Here is a 16,135-nt window from a genome sequence, read left to right as displayed (position 1 = left end):
TTAAAAGTATCTTAATGTCCCGGTTCAGCCAAGAAAACTTTCTCCTTCTGATTCTTCCTCCTGCACAGATCTTATCCGGTTGGAGATTCCTTTGTGGCTGCCATTTCTGACAGCCGCTCCACCGCCTCAGGAAAAAGGAGTCTAGCCAGCTGGGGAAAGTGGTTGCGATATCCCCAGACCCCTGCCCGGATCTCCTCTATCTTCCGTTACCTCTCCGGGGTAGCGACAACCCCCAAATCCAGTTGGATCGGGGGTACCTCAGCGGCGAGCGCAGCAGGGACCCGCAGAATCACAGATTCCTGCCGCCGCCGAAGCCTGCAACCGGAAGTTCCGGGATTTCTTTCTCTTTAGGTTGTGGTTTAGCATTGGATTTTTTTTACTGGCATGGTAGGTTTGTTAAGATGGTATGTTGATTAAATTAATTAATGGAACAATTTTGGGTAATCAATATAATCAATATTACACCAATTAATCAATTACAATAATCTCTCTAATCAAATAGTTATGCTAAGCAACAATCAGCCTAATCAATTAATCACACTAATCATTAATCACACTGTTCAATTAAATTCACTAAATCACTAATTTTACTAATCAAATAAATTACATGAATCCTGATTTTTACACTAATCAGTAATCATGCTATTTGCGCTAAACACTCTAATCACACTAATCAGTTAAAACAATAGAGAAAGAGGCACATAGATAGTCTTGCACTGGCAATTCAAACAATTTGTATCTTTACTCTGGAGACTCAGATTAGCATTATACATTCGCTCCTGGCTTCAATATACTTTTGCTTTTATCACAGGAATTCAAATTGCTTTTAATCTTCACAGGAATTCAGATATAACAATATTTCTTTACTTTTTGGGAGTCCAAATTAACTGTCCCTTTACTGAAGGAGTCCAGATTAGCAATATTCCTTTTGCTTTTCCCTTTTTTTTGATGGTGATGGTGAAGGAGGAAGGGCTTGGTGGGGGTTGCCAAGAGCAGCCTGCTTCACACCCAGGCTGCAAATGTCTGAAGACCAACCCACAGCTCCCGGTGCTGGCGAGCCCTGCCATCTCACTGCCCTGCAAGGATGGGATGAATCTCAAATCGCTGAGCCCCCAGTGCCGGCGAGTGCTACTGTCTCACTGCCTTGCAAGGATGGGAGGAATCGCAAATCGTCGAGCCCCCAGTGCTGGCGAGCCCTGCCATCTCACTGCCCTGCAAGGATGGGATGAATCTCAAATCGCTGAGCCCCCAGTGCTGGCGAGCCCTACTGTCTCACTGCCCTGCAAGGATGGGAGGAATTGCAGATCGCCAAGCGCTTTCCAAGGAATGGAGCTCTTTGCTGGCTTGTTGGCTAGTCTCAGGCATCAGGCTTTCCACATCGCCAGCTGGACTCACAAGAATTAGCAGACTTGTCACCTGGCGCTGCCTGTGCCCACCAGAGCTCCTCACGCTGCCGCCGCCGCTACCATCTTGAAACCAATTTTTATTCATCAAGATCAGACAGGTGTTTTCTTACCATTTTTTTGCTTATTTTAATTTTTATTTCTAGTCTGTCTTTTAAAGTCATGTTTTTGGTAGGTTGATATATTGTTTCTTTTTGTGTGAAGACTGATGCAAATAATGAGTTAAGTAGCTTTGTTTTCTCTCTGCTGCCTGTTACTTCCTTGCCATCTTCTCTCTTTAGTGGACCTTGATTTCTTTATTTATATGTTGGAAGAAACTTTTTTTATTATCTTTGATTTTTGTTGCAAGTCTTTATTCATTCTGATCCTTTGCTTTCCTGACTTTGTCTTTGCAGACTCTGGCTATCTGCTGATATTCTGCCTTAGTTATGTGTCCCTCTTTCCATTTTTTGTACTTGTCCTTTTGTGTTTCAATTTGTCACAGAAATCTTTGTGCAGCCATGCTGGTTTCTTCTTGGATTTCTTGTTTTTCTTTTTCAGTGGTATTGTGCAGGACTGGGTGTTTATGATCATATTTTGAGAGTTTCCCAAGCTTCTTGAATTGTTTTCCTTTTTAGGATTTTCATCCAAGGAATCTTTCCAAAGTTCTCTCTGAGTTTGTTAAAATCAGCTCTTTTAAAATCTAAGACTCTGGTATCATTATGTTCTATTACTTGTGTTTGTATTATGTTGAATTCTATTATGATATGGTCACTCTCACCCATGGTTCCTGCAGTTTCAACTCCCTATCACTTTTTCTCTGTTTGTAAGAATTAAGTCCAGTATGGTTGTCCCTTTAGTTTCCTCCTCTACATTTTGGACAACAAAGTTGTTGGCTAGGCTAGTCAGGAACCTATTCGATTTCTCACTTGGTACAGAATTAGTCTTCCAATTGATGTCAGGGTAATTGAAGTCCCCCATTACTATTGTAGTGTGTTTCCTACATATATTTGTTAGTTGATTAGCAAAAAAGTAGGTCTATTTTTTCTGCTTGGTTGGGTGGCCTTAGTATACACCTATGGCAATGTTTCTTTTATGCATTCTATGAGGTTTTTGTCTTTGGTCTCATTTTTGTAGCAACATAGTGGTCCTTTACATATAGTAAAACTCCACCTCCGCTTTTATGGTGTCTGGTGTTTTGTTTTGGACAGTTTGTATCCTTCTATCAGTATGTTCTTGTCACGGGTTTCATCCCAGCAAACTTCTATAATTCCAACTATATCATATCTGCCTTCATGTATTAATAGTTCAAGTTCATCCTGTTAGTTCCCCAAAATTCCCCAAACTTTGTGCATTTGTATATAGGTACTTGAGATCTTTATGTCTGACTCTGGGTATGCTTCCTATGTCTCCTATTTGGTGTTTGTCCTCCTTCCCAACCCTCTTTACCTCATTATTTGACTTGTTTTCTAGGGTTTTTTGCTGGAATTAGGCCCTGGGGATCCTAAAGAATGTTCCTCTCAATTTTAGTTTAAAGGACTCCTGATAAATTGAACCAGTCATTTTCTGAAAACATTCTTCCCAGTCTTTTTGAGGTGCAGCCCATCCCTTACCAAAAGCCCATCATGGAGGTAGTGCAGACCATGATCCAGGAATCCAAAGTTTTTGTGGCGACACCAACCCTTTAGCCAGTGGTTCACTTCTAGAATCCTTTGTTCTCTTGTTGGATGTTAATCTTTCATTGGCAGTACAGATGAAAAAATTACTTGTTCCTTAACTTACAAAATTCCTTAACATTCTTGCCTAGCTGCTCATAATCACTCAATTGTTTTCAAGTCCTTTTTTTGTGTCATTCATCCCTACATGTAGTAGTAGAAAAGAATAGTAATCTTTAGGTTTTATTATTTTGGTTAGGTTCTCAGCCATATCTTTGATTTTTGCCCCAGGGAGACAACATACCTCTCTGGATTGACTGTCCTATTTCCAGATGGCTGGTTTTGTTCCCTTGAGAATTGAATCTCCTATTATCAACACTCACCTTTTTTTCCCTAAGGAGGTTTGGTGTATTTTTCTATCTATCACAGAAGCGTTTGATGGTGCTACTTTTTAAGGGACATTTGATGATGCTTCTTTCCTAGGTGTCTGCTTGTATTCTTTCAGGGACAGTCCATGAAATCAATTGCTTAGCACCAGTGGAGCTCTATCAGAGTGGGTTGGGTTGGACACGGGTTTCATACTAGGTTTGTGTTTTTTTCTATAAATGACACTGTTTCCATCTGTCTTCTTCTTCTAAGGGGTTAATTCTTTTAGAAGTTGTTTGATCATTATTATATTCTTCTTGCAAGATTTGGGGTTTCTCATTTTGTTGGTTGAGTTGCAGAGTGGTTAGAGTTTTCTCTAGACCAGGTGTGTCAAACTCAAGGCCCGCAGGCCATATCTGGCCTGTGAAGTGGTTAGATTTGGCCTGCGGGGCCACCTGAGAAACAGTGCTGTTTTCAGGATTCCAGCAATCATCCTAATTAAATTATGAGTTTCAAGCCAAACTTCAAAAAACTTCAAAGGATTTATTAGAGGCGACATACTGGCCCATATGAAGCCAACTCTGGCATATGCAATTTAGTCACCTGTGACCCAGTTTCCCCCGCTCCCTCCTGGGTGTCTCATAAATCAGATTCTCCAATTAAGCACGTTCACGGGCTGGGTATCATCAATCACATTCTCCAATTAAATATATTAGCGGGCAAAAGCTCTGGTAGTTTAGTTACAATCTTTTAAAGATAAGGGTTAGAATGTACTTTCAATTTCAAACTGCTGCACTGCTCTTCCAGATTTCCTTCCTCCCCTCCTCCCCTTTTTTATGGCAACTACTAAAACAGGCATAGAAATGTTTTATGAGTTGACAGCTGTTCTGCAACCTGGTGGTGGCCATACAGTGCACCTTAAGTATTTTACAGAAATTAAAATCCATTCTACAACTGTCAGATATAGAGTAGACTATCCTTTCCTTATATTTTGATTACTGATATGTTACAAATAAGGATGTTGAAAGGGACAATTAATTTATTATTCAAACAGTTTTGAATCAGAAAAGGGTTTTAAAAAATTAAGCATTAGTTTGCATCTTATATCCTTTTGCTAGTGCTGTTCCATTTATGTCTATGTGAGAATATGGTTTAACAAGTAAAACCTTCAGTGTTATATTAAACACTAAAGAGCCATGGATATCTTTTTCCACACAATCAGGATGAAGTTCATCCTGATTGTGTCCAACACATACAACTACCCAGGGTGCAAAGCCCCCTGTTGAAATCTTTTCAACATTAGCCACTCATTTTTGCAGAGAATGTAGAGAAAAACTAGTTATAGATTCGGTTTATTATAATTGTTTGCAACACCAGTATAAATACCATGTTTCTCCAACAATACGCCTCTCCCAATAGGAAGAACCAGCATGTTTTCTAGGCATAAAATGAAATTAAGCCCCTCCCCCCAAATTTAGGTCTAGTTTAAAACATGCGAAATTGGGGGGGGAAGGCAGGGGGGAACTTGCCATTAGGAGTGCCCCGCGGGCAGCTACACCTCACCATCAGCTGCTCCTAACACCATGGTGGAGCACGGAGGGCTCCCTTACCCCTCCCTTACCCGGGTCAGCAGGCGGGGGGCGTCAGGGTGGGGGCAGCGTTTCAGCCGCTTCTCAGGCCTCTGTAGCTTCCACAGTTCCCACTGGTGCTGGTGCCTCTCTTGCCAGCGCCATCTCCAACAACAGCGTCTGAGTCGCTCCTGCTTTCCCCCCATCCCCATAAAAACAGGAAAAAAAACTTTTGAGGTACCTGGGAGCGCTGCGCACTGTGTTTTGGTTTAATCCCGAGAGGCTGGGTGGGCGTGAGAAGAGCCGAGTGAGCGTCTCTGCTGCTGCTACCCTTGGTACTCCAGCCTCGGGCTTTACAAGTTTGCAAAAGTCCTGGTGCGCAGCCCATTTCTGCATTCCAGTGGCACCCAAGCCGAGCTGCAGCTGTCCCTCTCTCACCAGTGCCATCTCCAATAACAGCGACAGCAGCGGCGGGAACCATGGAAGTTATGGAGGCAGCTCCCCACCCAAGAAGTGGCTAAAACGCTTCCACGGTTGATCTTTTGGCTTACATCATTAGGGATCACAACTGCTTCACAACTGATTTTAAAATGCTGCTTATAACACAGAGATGTCCCGGTGGGGTGCAATAGACCCATATGAAGTGAATGGCCCAAGGTTATCCAGACAGCTCAGGGCAAAGTTATTAATTTAACTCTTTATAAAAACATTGTACTTAGGTAGGATCAGGCCTCTGTGGTTTTTACTTTTTTCCAATTCTGCTATTTTAGATTCTTTAATTGGAATATCTGGGAATTTAAACTAGGACTTTCTGCCAACGAACCATTTGCCTGATGCCTCTGTTGGGACAACTACATCTGACTTTCCCTTATGTTAATGTGTATATGGTATCTGGTATATTTACTTGTCATGCACATGGAACTTACATCTTTTATGCTTTACTTATAGAGCTGGGGAAAGTGCTGCAATTAATTATTGACTTTCAAGCTGCTGAGAGAAATCTTTCTGCCTTCTCTTAAACAGCAACAAATTTCCATTTATATGAATAAATGCTTTATTCATATACATAGTGAAGGCAGTTCCATTAAAGCAGATGGACACTGTCTACCATGTTCCATGCATTCAGTGAACCACCTTATTTATCATATATTTGTAAATATCATGTGTTAGATATCATAAGACAACCAGATCTACGCTGTAATACACAGAAAATTCATAGGGTAGCAAAGAAAAATTTTGTATCTTTTTTCTTCCAGTAATAATCTAGATTTTGCTGCTCAGTTTAGTAACCCTAAATTATAGTTTCTGAATCAATATTCCTATCCTATCTTTATGGAACACCTCAAACAAGTTTTCTTCATAGAGTAAAGCAGAAGTGTGAATTTTCTGTTCCTCCTTAAACACAGGAGAATGGGGCAAATGTCATCTCTGCCCATGAAGAAATAATGGAGGAAGCACAGCAACCACAATAGGAAGATTAATAGTCCAACTAATTGACTCATATTAAGCCCGTTGACCAATGAAGGACTCAAAAGACCAATTACAACCACTTTCAGCTCAAGCAGCTATGCCAGGACATGGATAGATAGATGAAGTTAGGCTGCTATGACTGCAGCTGATTTTAAATCATATATGACCTGGATTATGCTATGCTTCCCTTCTCTGTGAAACCTTCAGTTACATTCTGTCCATAAAGTGTAGTTTCCTCTGGAAAAAGAGGGAAGTGGGTGAAGTAAATTGGGAAGGAATCAAAATTCCTTCCTTTCTCACCAACTTGTATGACACCTCTCTGGATCCCTTCTATTCACACAGGGCCTAGTTCATCTGTAGGTCACTAATGACAAACTTTCTGGGCTCGACATTCTAAAAATTCAAAAAATATTACCTTGATTCTGCTGGTATGTCACCCAGATTAAAAGAAAAAAAAAAAAGAAGCATACCCTCTGCTAGAGAGAAATTCCCTGAAGATAGCCTCCAGCACAAGTCTGAAAGCTTTGAATACTAAAACTCTGGTCCTGGTAACTGACCCAGATTGGATCCTGCAACATTATGCTGGGACATGTATATTCACCTTCACTTGTAAAAGAAAAACAATTAATAACAAAGAACAATCAATTAAATAATTTAAATTAATTATTTAATAAATAAATGAATATTTAATTGTAAATAGTTTTTGAAATGCCTATTCAAGGCAGCTCTGAGTTGCACAAGATCTGGAAACTTCGGAGAATGCACTTGCATGGTCTTGCAGCCTCCAAAACAGAAAAGTATTCCATAGATAGAGGCAGAGCAGGGCCCTCTTGCATGACTTCTAGAGGGTCTGAAGAGATTTCTGGATACTCTGGAAGTTGTACATTAGGTCCATGGTGTCACAGAGCCTCTGGAGTTTCCAAAAATTGTAGTAGAATACTCACATGTTTTTTCAGAGGCCTCAGGAGCTGCACAAGACCAGGGCCCTCTTGCACAACTTCCAAAGGATCACAAAAAATGGTTGTGTCACCAAAAATGTCATGGCATGTCACATATGTATGTCATAGGTTTGCCATTACCTTTGTAGTCTGTACTCCAACCCACAGAATGTAATTTGTAGTCGGTATCCAACCCACAGAATGGTATGTAGCAAAGTGGTAAGCTTTGTAAAATATCACTTCACTATGTTTGATTCCTTAGACATCTAGCTATTGTTTATTCTGTTTTTTTTTATTCTCGTGGGTATACGAGTCAGATAAGTATCTCACAGAACAGAGAGAATATTTCAAATCTTCATATTTTAGACTGTTTCAGCTGAGTTTTTAACTCTTCTATATCACCAATATTGACTCCTAAGAGAATGTTTAGAATTTTCTTTTATAAATATTGCCTTAGCAGGATTTAATATGAATAAATATGCAGTAAAAAGAATTATAATTTTTAAAGTTTTTTGATTGGAACTGAGCAAATATTTGACAAAAGATCATTCAGTTTGAAGTTAATTCCATAACATTTCATCTAGTATCTCTATCAGTGCCAAATCTCATAATTAACAAATGAAATTTGGTGAAAGTATATATAAATGTTATCATTTTGAAAATGATATGTTGCACTATTTGTGGAGTATGTCTTTTATAAATCAGTAATATTTTGCAAGTTGTAATTTAATGGAAGATTTGGAAAAACATTTTAATAACCTTGCCACAGAATTTATTGTACCCCTAAGATTTCAAAACTTTAAGGAAAGATCATTCAATATAAAGACAAGAGATATATATATTTAAAAAATCTATTAATATATACTTCTGCTTCACTGATACAGAAGCTAATATAGATGTTACCATAATAATTATTATAAGACAAATTTGCTGGAACTGATGATGAGAGTTCAGTTTGGTTAATATTAAGCACTGTAGTGGTACTTCCCATTCTAATAAAACACAGTCAGAGTTATTTTATAGACAACTGATATAGTTTGACTAGTAGCCATTATAGGATGGTTGACATTTCAAAATTCAGGTTTTATATTTAATCTATGTACCAGTTGATAAGACTCTAGTTGTTGTTTTGCCTTCTGTATTTTATGTTTTAAAGAGAAGGTGTTATTTGTCAGAGCGTTTGCAGCATGACTACTATTATGAGACAACCCAGGAGCAAAACACAGCGCACAGAGACTTAGACATTTAACAGTGGTTTATATACAAGACATATACAGAAATATACATGGTAGGCAAATACCTTACAAAAAATCAATCTTCTTAACTCTACTCAGAGAATTCTGCAATGAAGACAGGACACAAGGAGAGAGAACACGTCCTCTAATGGTTGCCTTATATAAACTTCTGTGGACTTATTCTTCATCTTAAAAGAACAATACCCATCCTATGCTGATTCATTCTTATTGCATCAGCCTCATATTTCATCAGCCTGATATTGCATCAGCCACATCTGGTCAGCTCTTAAATTGCAATACCTTAACATTATTTTTTTTCCTAGGGTAGAAATAGAGTTGTATATTCATCACTAAACTACATTAATGTAATAAAAAGCAGATTTTTCAAATGGCATAATCCAATTATTGATTATTGATTATGATGGTTTTTTGTTTTTTAATACTAATTTTATAGTTTATTATAAATCTATAATTACTCTTATTCTTTTATGATTTAATGTATTGTTTAATTAATAGCTTGTACATTAAAGCCTATGCACACACATTGACTTGAGAGGGCTATATATTGTATTCTACCATTCAGGATAGAATATAAATGTTTAAAACACAAAAATATTTTAAATCATTAAGATTTTTTTTTGCCTAGCAGTAAAATTGTATTGCATGTTATTACTACAGTTTTTGAAGAACACCATACTACACAGCAGTTGTAATCCAAAAATTGTATTTTTATTTAACATTATGCATTTTAAAATAATATGGAATTTACTGTGTAAATCTTTCAGAGATGTCTATTACTTGGAAATAAGTATACACTGTTTTTTTTATTACCAGTCCCTACCATTCTTGCCTCCCAAAATGTGTGGATTTTGTGCTCTTGTCTGCAAAGCAAGGCTTTACACAGTAGGAAAAGTTTGTAGAATTTCCTTTTACAGACAAGTAAAATGGCCAACCAAAAGCACTGCTAGAGCTGACATCAGGAGTGGGCTGCTGGGAGTTCGCAGGGGTTCAGGAGATCCTCTAGCTAAGATTCTACACAGTTCAGAGAACCCCCAAATTCCACTCCTGGCTGCCCCCCCAACCCCCCCCCCAGGAGTCCCCATGCAGCCTATTTTGGATGCACATAAGAGGCTTGGGGTGGGCAAAAGCGCCCCCCTGCCATGGTGCAGCAGGCTGACTAGGCCACGCCCACATAGAAGACAGAAAAAGATATCCTGCTAGTAAGCACTGAACAGTTGCCTCTTTTAAAAACACCTCTAGGACAACCATGACCTGGATGACTGAAAATTTCCAAAGAGTTTCTAGATTAAGTTCATTCACATCAACTTCTATCTACAAAAATTGAATTTTTAGATGGCACTATATTTAGAGGAAAATATCCAAACATTCCAAAAAATAAATTCCTACTCACATATGTGGGTAAAGCTTTATTTGTACAGTATTTAAATTTAGGGTTTATTTTTTGAAAAATTATTGAGATTTTTTTAAAAAAAGTTAATAATTTGTTACTACTGTTCATTTACTACTGTCAGGGTATTTATTTCAAGAAAACTGTTCTGACAAATACTTGGAATTTCAAGCCATTCAGAGTAAAAGCCAGTCACTTATTTATATTATTAAAGAAGCTATTCCATCAATTGGAACAAGCTTTCCAATAGGACTTATGTTAATATTCAAAAATATTTCTGTTTAAGAGAAACAGATCTACAAAAAGAGGAAGTGACATTGCACTATATGTAAGAGATCAGTATATATCTACAGAAATGCACATAATCAAAGATTTAAAAAATCCTAGAACAGTGGTTGCCAACCGGTGAGCCGGGCACCACTGGTCGTCCGCAAGAAAATTTTGGTGGTCCTCAGAGAAATGTCCCCCCCCCAAAGCACTCCCTCCAAAGCAATTAATCCAGGTTGCATGTGAACACAAGGATGCACTGCCCACATGGCCTGCCTACCCGCTGGCCCCCACCCTTTGGCCAAGCACAAATCTTACCTTGAGTAGAGCCATGTAAGCTGGAACTGGAAAGTAAGATCAATGGCGTGGGAGGGAAATCTGCCCTGGGGTGGCTTGCTGATGTTGGGGGAAAGTCAGTCCCATATTCCAGACCTGCAGTAGTCACAAAACTGGCCCTTTGGTCATCCTGGAGCAGCAGCTCCTCCAGTCCATGGCAGGCCAGTGCACCCAGGTGGAGAAGCTGCTGCTCCAGGATGACCAAAGGGCCAGTCCTGTGACTACTGCAGCTCTGGAATATGGAACCAACTTTCCCACCAACATAAGCAAGCCACTGTCAGTCAAAATTCATAATAGGGGTCCGCGGGATTTAAAATTATGAGTTTGGTGGTCCCTGAGGTCCAAAAGGTTGGGGACTCCTGCCCTAGAATGTATATGGTCAGTATAAAAGGAAAAAAGAATGACATTGCCATAGGTCACCCAACCAATCAGAAGAAATAGATGAACTTTTTGCCAACAAGTTAACAAATGTATATAGAAAGCATACCACGGTAGTAATGGGAGACTTTAACTACCCTGATATCAACTGAGAGACAAATTCTGCAGCCATCCTAGCTGACAATGTTGTCATCCAAAAGATAGAGGAGGGAACTAGAGGAAAGCTATACTGGACCTAATCCTTAGTTATAGAGAAGAGGTGATAGAGGGAATTGAAGTTGGTGGAACTTTGGGTGTGAGTGATCACATCATATTGAAAATCAATATAATGCAAACACAAGCCATAGAACATAATCCAACTAGTGTCTTAAACTTTGAAAGAGCTGTTTTTAACAAACGTAGAGAGACCTTAGGAAAGATTCTATGGATGAAGGGTTGGGAATTCTGAAAAATATAATCATAAAAGCCCAGTCTAGCACAATACGACTGAAAAAGAAAAATAAGAAATCCAAGAAGAAATTAGCACAGTTACATAAAGATTTTTCTGAGGAGGGTGGAGCCTCCCAGCAACACCAGGCGTACAGAACACTCACCTCCATTCCTATACTAGTTTTCTCCCAGTTTGTGGGCTCCTATAGAAGCCAAAGCTGCCTTGTAGGGGTGGTGAAGCTAAGGAGGGGCACTCTGTGAGGTAGCAGGGGAGATCGCAATCTCCTATCAAACCTCAGGGCTTTTTTCCCTTTATGCCACAGCAAGGAGAAGAGGCAGTCTAAGATGGTTGCCATGAAAGCTGGGAGAGATGATGATCATCTAAGCACTGTGCAGAAGCAGAGTTTGGTGAACAGTGTGTGAGCTGGGTGAGCTTTATTCAAATGTTAATCCCAAAAAAATATCCAGGGAAAGAGAGGTTCACAACTATTTTTAAAAAACAGCAGCAACCTAGCACCTTTGAAATGCTGGGATTACCCACTTAAAAACCAATGCTATTTTTAAGAGGTGAAAGAATGCTTAAAGGAAGGTTTAAAATATAGAAAACCTGGCTGAACAACTTGAAAGGTGTGTTTTGGTCCGCCTGCATCCTGCAGAGCTGACAGCAGAGTTGGACAATGGAAGGAACATGGGCCTGTCCTGGAGTCTGGGGAGGGCTCGGACTAGGGATCTGCGTCTGACACAGAGATGGGGCCAGGGCCATCTGAGAGCTATGTGCTGACTCCAGAGCCTCCAGAATCTGACATCAGTGAGGCAGAGGAACAGAGGGAGCCTGTTTCCAGTGTGTGCTTGCACAGAGCTACCAGAAGGCAAGAACAGTTAAGACAAAAGGGGCAACTCAAGAGTAAGGCTTGGAGATGATTGGCCCATCCCATAATACATAAAGGAGGAGCAAAGGGACATGAGACTTTGCAGGAAGCAACTTTGTTTGTTCTGGTCAGTTTGAAATCTAAAGCTCTGTGTTGACTTTGTGCTCCGTTTGGCCTTGTACAATTTAGTCATTGGCAGGGAGATAAAGGTAGGTGCTTCTCAGCTTTATCCCGAAAGACTGTGGCAGACTTTTGTTGGACTATTCATAAACTGTTTGGGACCCATTACAGGCTATGAATGCATATAATTCACAGCTGTTGAAATTAAAAAAAAAGGGTTTTGGGAATAGCGTGTGATTGTTACTGTCTCAGGAAGCCTTGGTCAGAAGAAGGTGAATCTTGGGAGGAACTGTCTTTTATATTTGTTACTTCTAAACCCCTGGGGACTTATATGGAAACCAGCTGTTTTTGATATACTGTTTAATGTTGGAACTTGGAAGGAGTTCCATTTACTGGAAGAAGAAAAGTACTACAGCGTGAAATCCTCAAATGAAAGTGTGGAATGTCTAATACACTTAATAGAAGAAAGTAAACAAAGCTGGGAAAGTGGTCTGACCTTGACTCTATTTCAGAAGGTGATTTGGATATTTTGAACTACTGAGTGAGTTTCATTTTCTTTTTGAAGATTTTAAAGATAAACTAAATTGTTATTAATTAAATACTATCGAAATTGGTTATTGGACTGAGGACTCCAAAGATTGGAGAAAATACAGTGGATTAATTTAGATGTGGACTATTAATACTATCTGACAGAACATCATACGAGGTCAAAGAAGAAAAGGGATAGAAGGAAAGAGAAAAGAAGGAAAATTAAATAAGACTTTAAAATTTGGACAATTGGGAAGATAAACAATTGGGAATATAAAATACTAAAGAATTTTAAAAATTATAAATTTAGGGGATTTGGAAATATAATTATGAGAATGATTGTTTTACTAATAACTGGATCAGTGGGAGTATTTAAATATTGAGTCGTTGGAATTACAGAGGTATATTGAGTAATTTTTTTACTGAATTGTAATACAATGGATTACCAGGGGATAATAGAGGGATATGAAGAAATAATTTTGATGCTTAAAAACATGCATGAAACCAGAGGTGGTATTCAGTAAGTTCTGACCAGTTCTAGAGAACCGGTAGTGGAAATTTTGAGTAGTTTGGAGAACCGGCAAATGCCACTTCTGACTGGAGATTTTACAGTATCCTTCCCTTGCCATGCCCACCAAGCCACGCCCACAGAACCGGTAGTAAAAAAAAAATTACATCCCACTACTGCATGAAAATATAAAGAACAATAAGGAGACAAGAGGAGTGCCTAAAGATAAAGAACTGAATGTAGAAGGCCTGCAATAATTTGGGGTGGGGGGTGGGGGAAGAGAAACAAAATATTTGGGAAATAAATCAGAAATTAGAAGAAGCAGTGGAAGATAAAAATCAAAGTGAGATGCAAGAAAATAAAGATAATGGAGAGAAAGGACTGATAAGTTGGAATCAAGTAGATAATATTTTAAAAGCTTATAACAGAATAGAGGTGAGGGGAAGGGAAATCTCTTCAAAAAAGGAAAAGTCCAGAGGAGGGAAAAAACCAAAAATCTCTTCAAAAAAATAATAATGATTTATGGATGGGTGTTAAAAAGATGCAGCAAAAGCTAAACTACCAAAAGTGCCTGAAAACATTAAAAATATGTTAAATGAAAGAATAACGATTATGGAGTTGATGGAGGCAATAAAAAGACAAAAGAACAATAAGTCCCCAGGACCAGATGGATTACCTGCAGAAGTTTATAAATATTTACAAGACACATTGAGTCTGTCAATGCTAGAGGTTTATAATGAAGTACTGCTAGAAGCCAGGATACCAAATACCTTGGCAGAAGCAAATATAATTCTAATTCCAAAATAAGATTTGGATCTGACACAGATAAAGAACTACAGGCCTATATCATTATTAAATGTAGACTATAAAATATAGCAGTATTCCAGTATTTTGATAGCAGTATTGCAGTATTTAAGAAATGGATGGAAACTAATCAAGGAGAGATGCAACTTGAAATTAAGGAGAAACTTCCTAACAGTGAAAACAATTAACCAGTGGAACAGTTTGCCTTCAGAAGTTGTGGGTGCTTCATCCTTGGAGGTTTTTAAGAAAGACTGGATAGCCACTTGTCTGAAATGGTTTAGGGTTTCCTGCTTGAGCAGGGGACTGGACTATGAGACCTCCAAGATCTATTCTATTTTATAATATAAACATTTATGAGAAAATACAGTATTATTGAAAAACAAAAACATTTCTGGCATGTCTCCTATGAACTTTTCCAAGGCATATTGTGAAAATTAATTATTTTTCCTGTAGTTTAAAATGGGCATGTGTCTGTCACTTTTGATGTTGTCTGTTTGACTGCATTAACATACATTAGGATCTTTATAAGATTAAAATGCTGAAGTTCCTATGAATATTGCAAATGTCTTATGAAGGCTGTAGGTAGAGAAATGAAGAAGGAAATTTAGTTTTCAGTTTGAAATGAGAATCTAGTAAAATGGCTTTTGTGATCATGAAAACATTGTAGAGAAGATGTAGCACAAGCAGCTACTTAGCAATATATGGTCAAATAAAAAAGATGAAGAATAATTAAGAAATATTTCAGAATAATTTACATGGACATATAAAATAGGAAGAGGAAAATTAATATGAAACAAATTTCTTTTTCATCTGTCTCTCTTCTCTGTGCCTTTATATTTACAGATAACAAAGATTATGATGCCTATTTGTCATATACCAAAGTGGATCCTGACCAATGGAATCAGGAAACTGGGGAAGAAGAACGATTTGCTCTTGAGATCTTACCAGATATGCTTGAAAAGCATTATGGGTACAAACTATTCATTCCTGACAGAGATTTAATTCCAACTGGAAGTAAGTTTTTAAACACACACACTTATGCACATACACTCATTTTGCATAGCACATACACAATGTGCTGTTTAGGTACATTTTAATGTGATACTGTACTGTTGCTGTTTATTATACATTCCATTAAGATAGGTAATCAAAGCATATTTATAATTACAATGGTACTAATACTAAAAATAAGATATACTATATAGCTTTTATTAACATAAAATATATAGAAACAGAATTAAATATTCTTTGAAAAATTCATTCCATACCATAGCTAACTTAATAGCCTAATTAAAAATGTCTAGTTTAACTAAAAGTGTCTATATAAAATTTTGTCTTATATCTTGCACATACAAGAATAAAATCTTCCAAATATTTTTAACAGCAGTAAAATTAACAGGAGAAACAAATCAGACTAAATTGTTAGTTTTCTAAAACTGACTATATATTCTAGACATAGTCTAGAACTAGATTAATATAGTTATATATTATAGACATAGTCTAGAACTAGATTAATATAGTTATATATTATAGATAGATAGATAGATAGATAGATAGATAGATAGATAGATAGATAGATAGATAGGTAGGTAGGTAGGTGGTTAGATAGATAGATAGATAGATAGATAGATAGATAGATAGATAGATAGATAGATAGATAGATAGATAGATAGATAGTACGAGATGGCATTTAAATATCCTATCTTACCACTACCACAAACATCCCCAGAGATGAAAAGCTAGCTTTAAGGTCAGTGCAAAAATAGGTCTGAGTCCTTTAACCTAATTTGTATTTTTTATTAAATGAAAATATACTTCTTTGAAGCCTGAAATGATGGAGATTATCAAGAAACATACAAGAGAAAATGTCTTTG

At 37.9% G+C, this 16,135-nt stretch overlaps 1 protein-coding gene across 1 annotated transcript in view; it reads left to right on the top strand.

Moving 5' to 3' along the window:
• IL1RAPL1 (interleukin 1 receptor accessory protein like 1) overlaps positions 1 to 16,135 on the top strand; it is a 1,416,302-nt gene that overhangs the window by 1,396,873 nt on the left and 3,294 nt on the right. The window contains exon 10 of the mRNA XM_087966890.1: positions 15,105 to 15,275. Coding sequence (XP_087823016.1) covers positions 15,105 to 15,275 — 171 coding nt within the window. The remainder of the gene's footprint in view (positions 1 to 15,104; positions 15,276 to 16,135) is intronic.

This window comes from Notechis scutatus, chromosome 5 (genome assembly GCF_049901735.1).
Source record: "Notechis scutatus isolate UNSWTSFEM ecotype Mainland chromosome 5, rNotScu1.2, whole genome shotgun sequence".
Classification (NCBI taxonomy): domain Eukaryota; kingdom Metazoa; phylum Chordata; class Lepidosauria; order Squamata; family Elapidae; genus Notechis; species Notechis scutatus.
The sequence above is the reverse complement of the archived record's forward strand: the minus strand, read 5'-3'. Positions and strand labels throughout refer to the sequence as shown.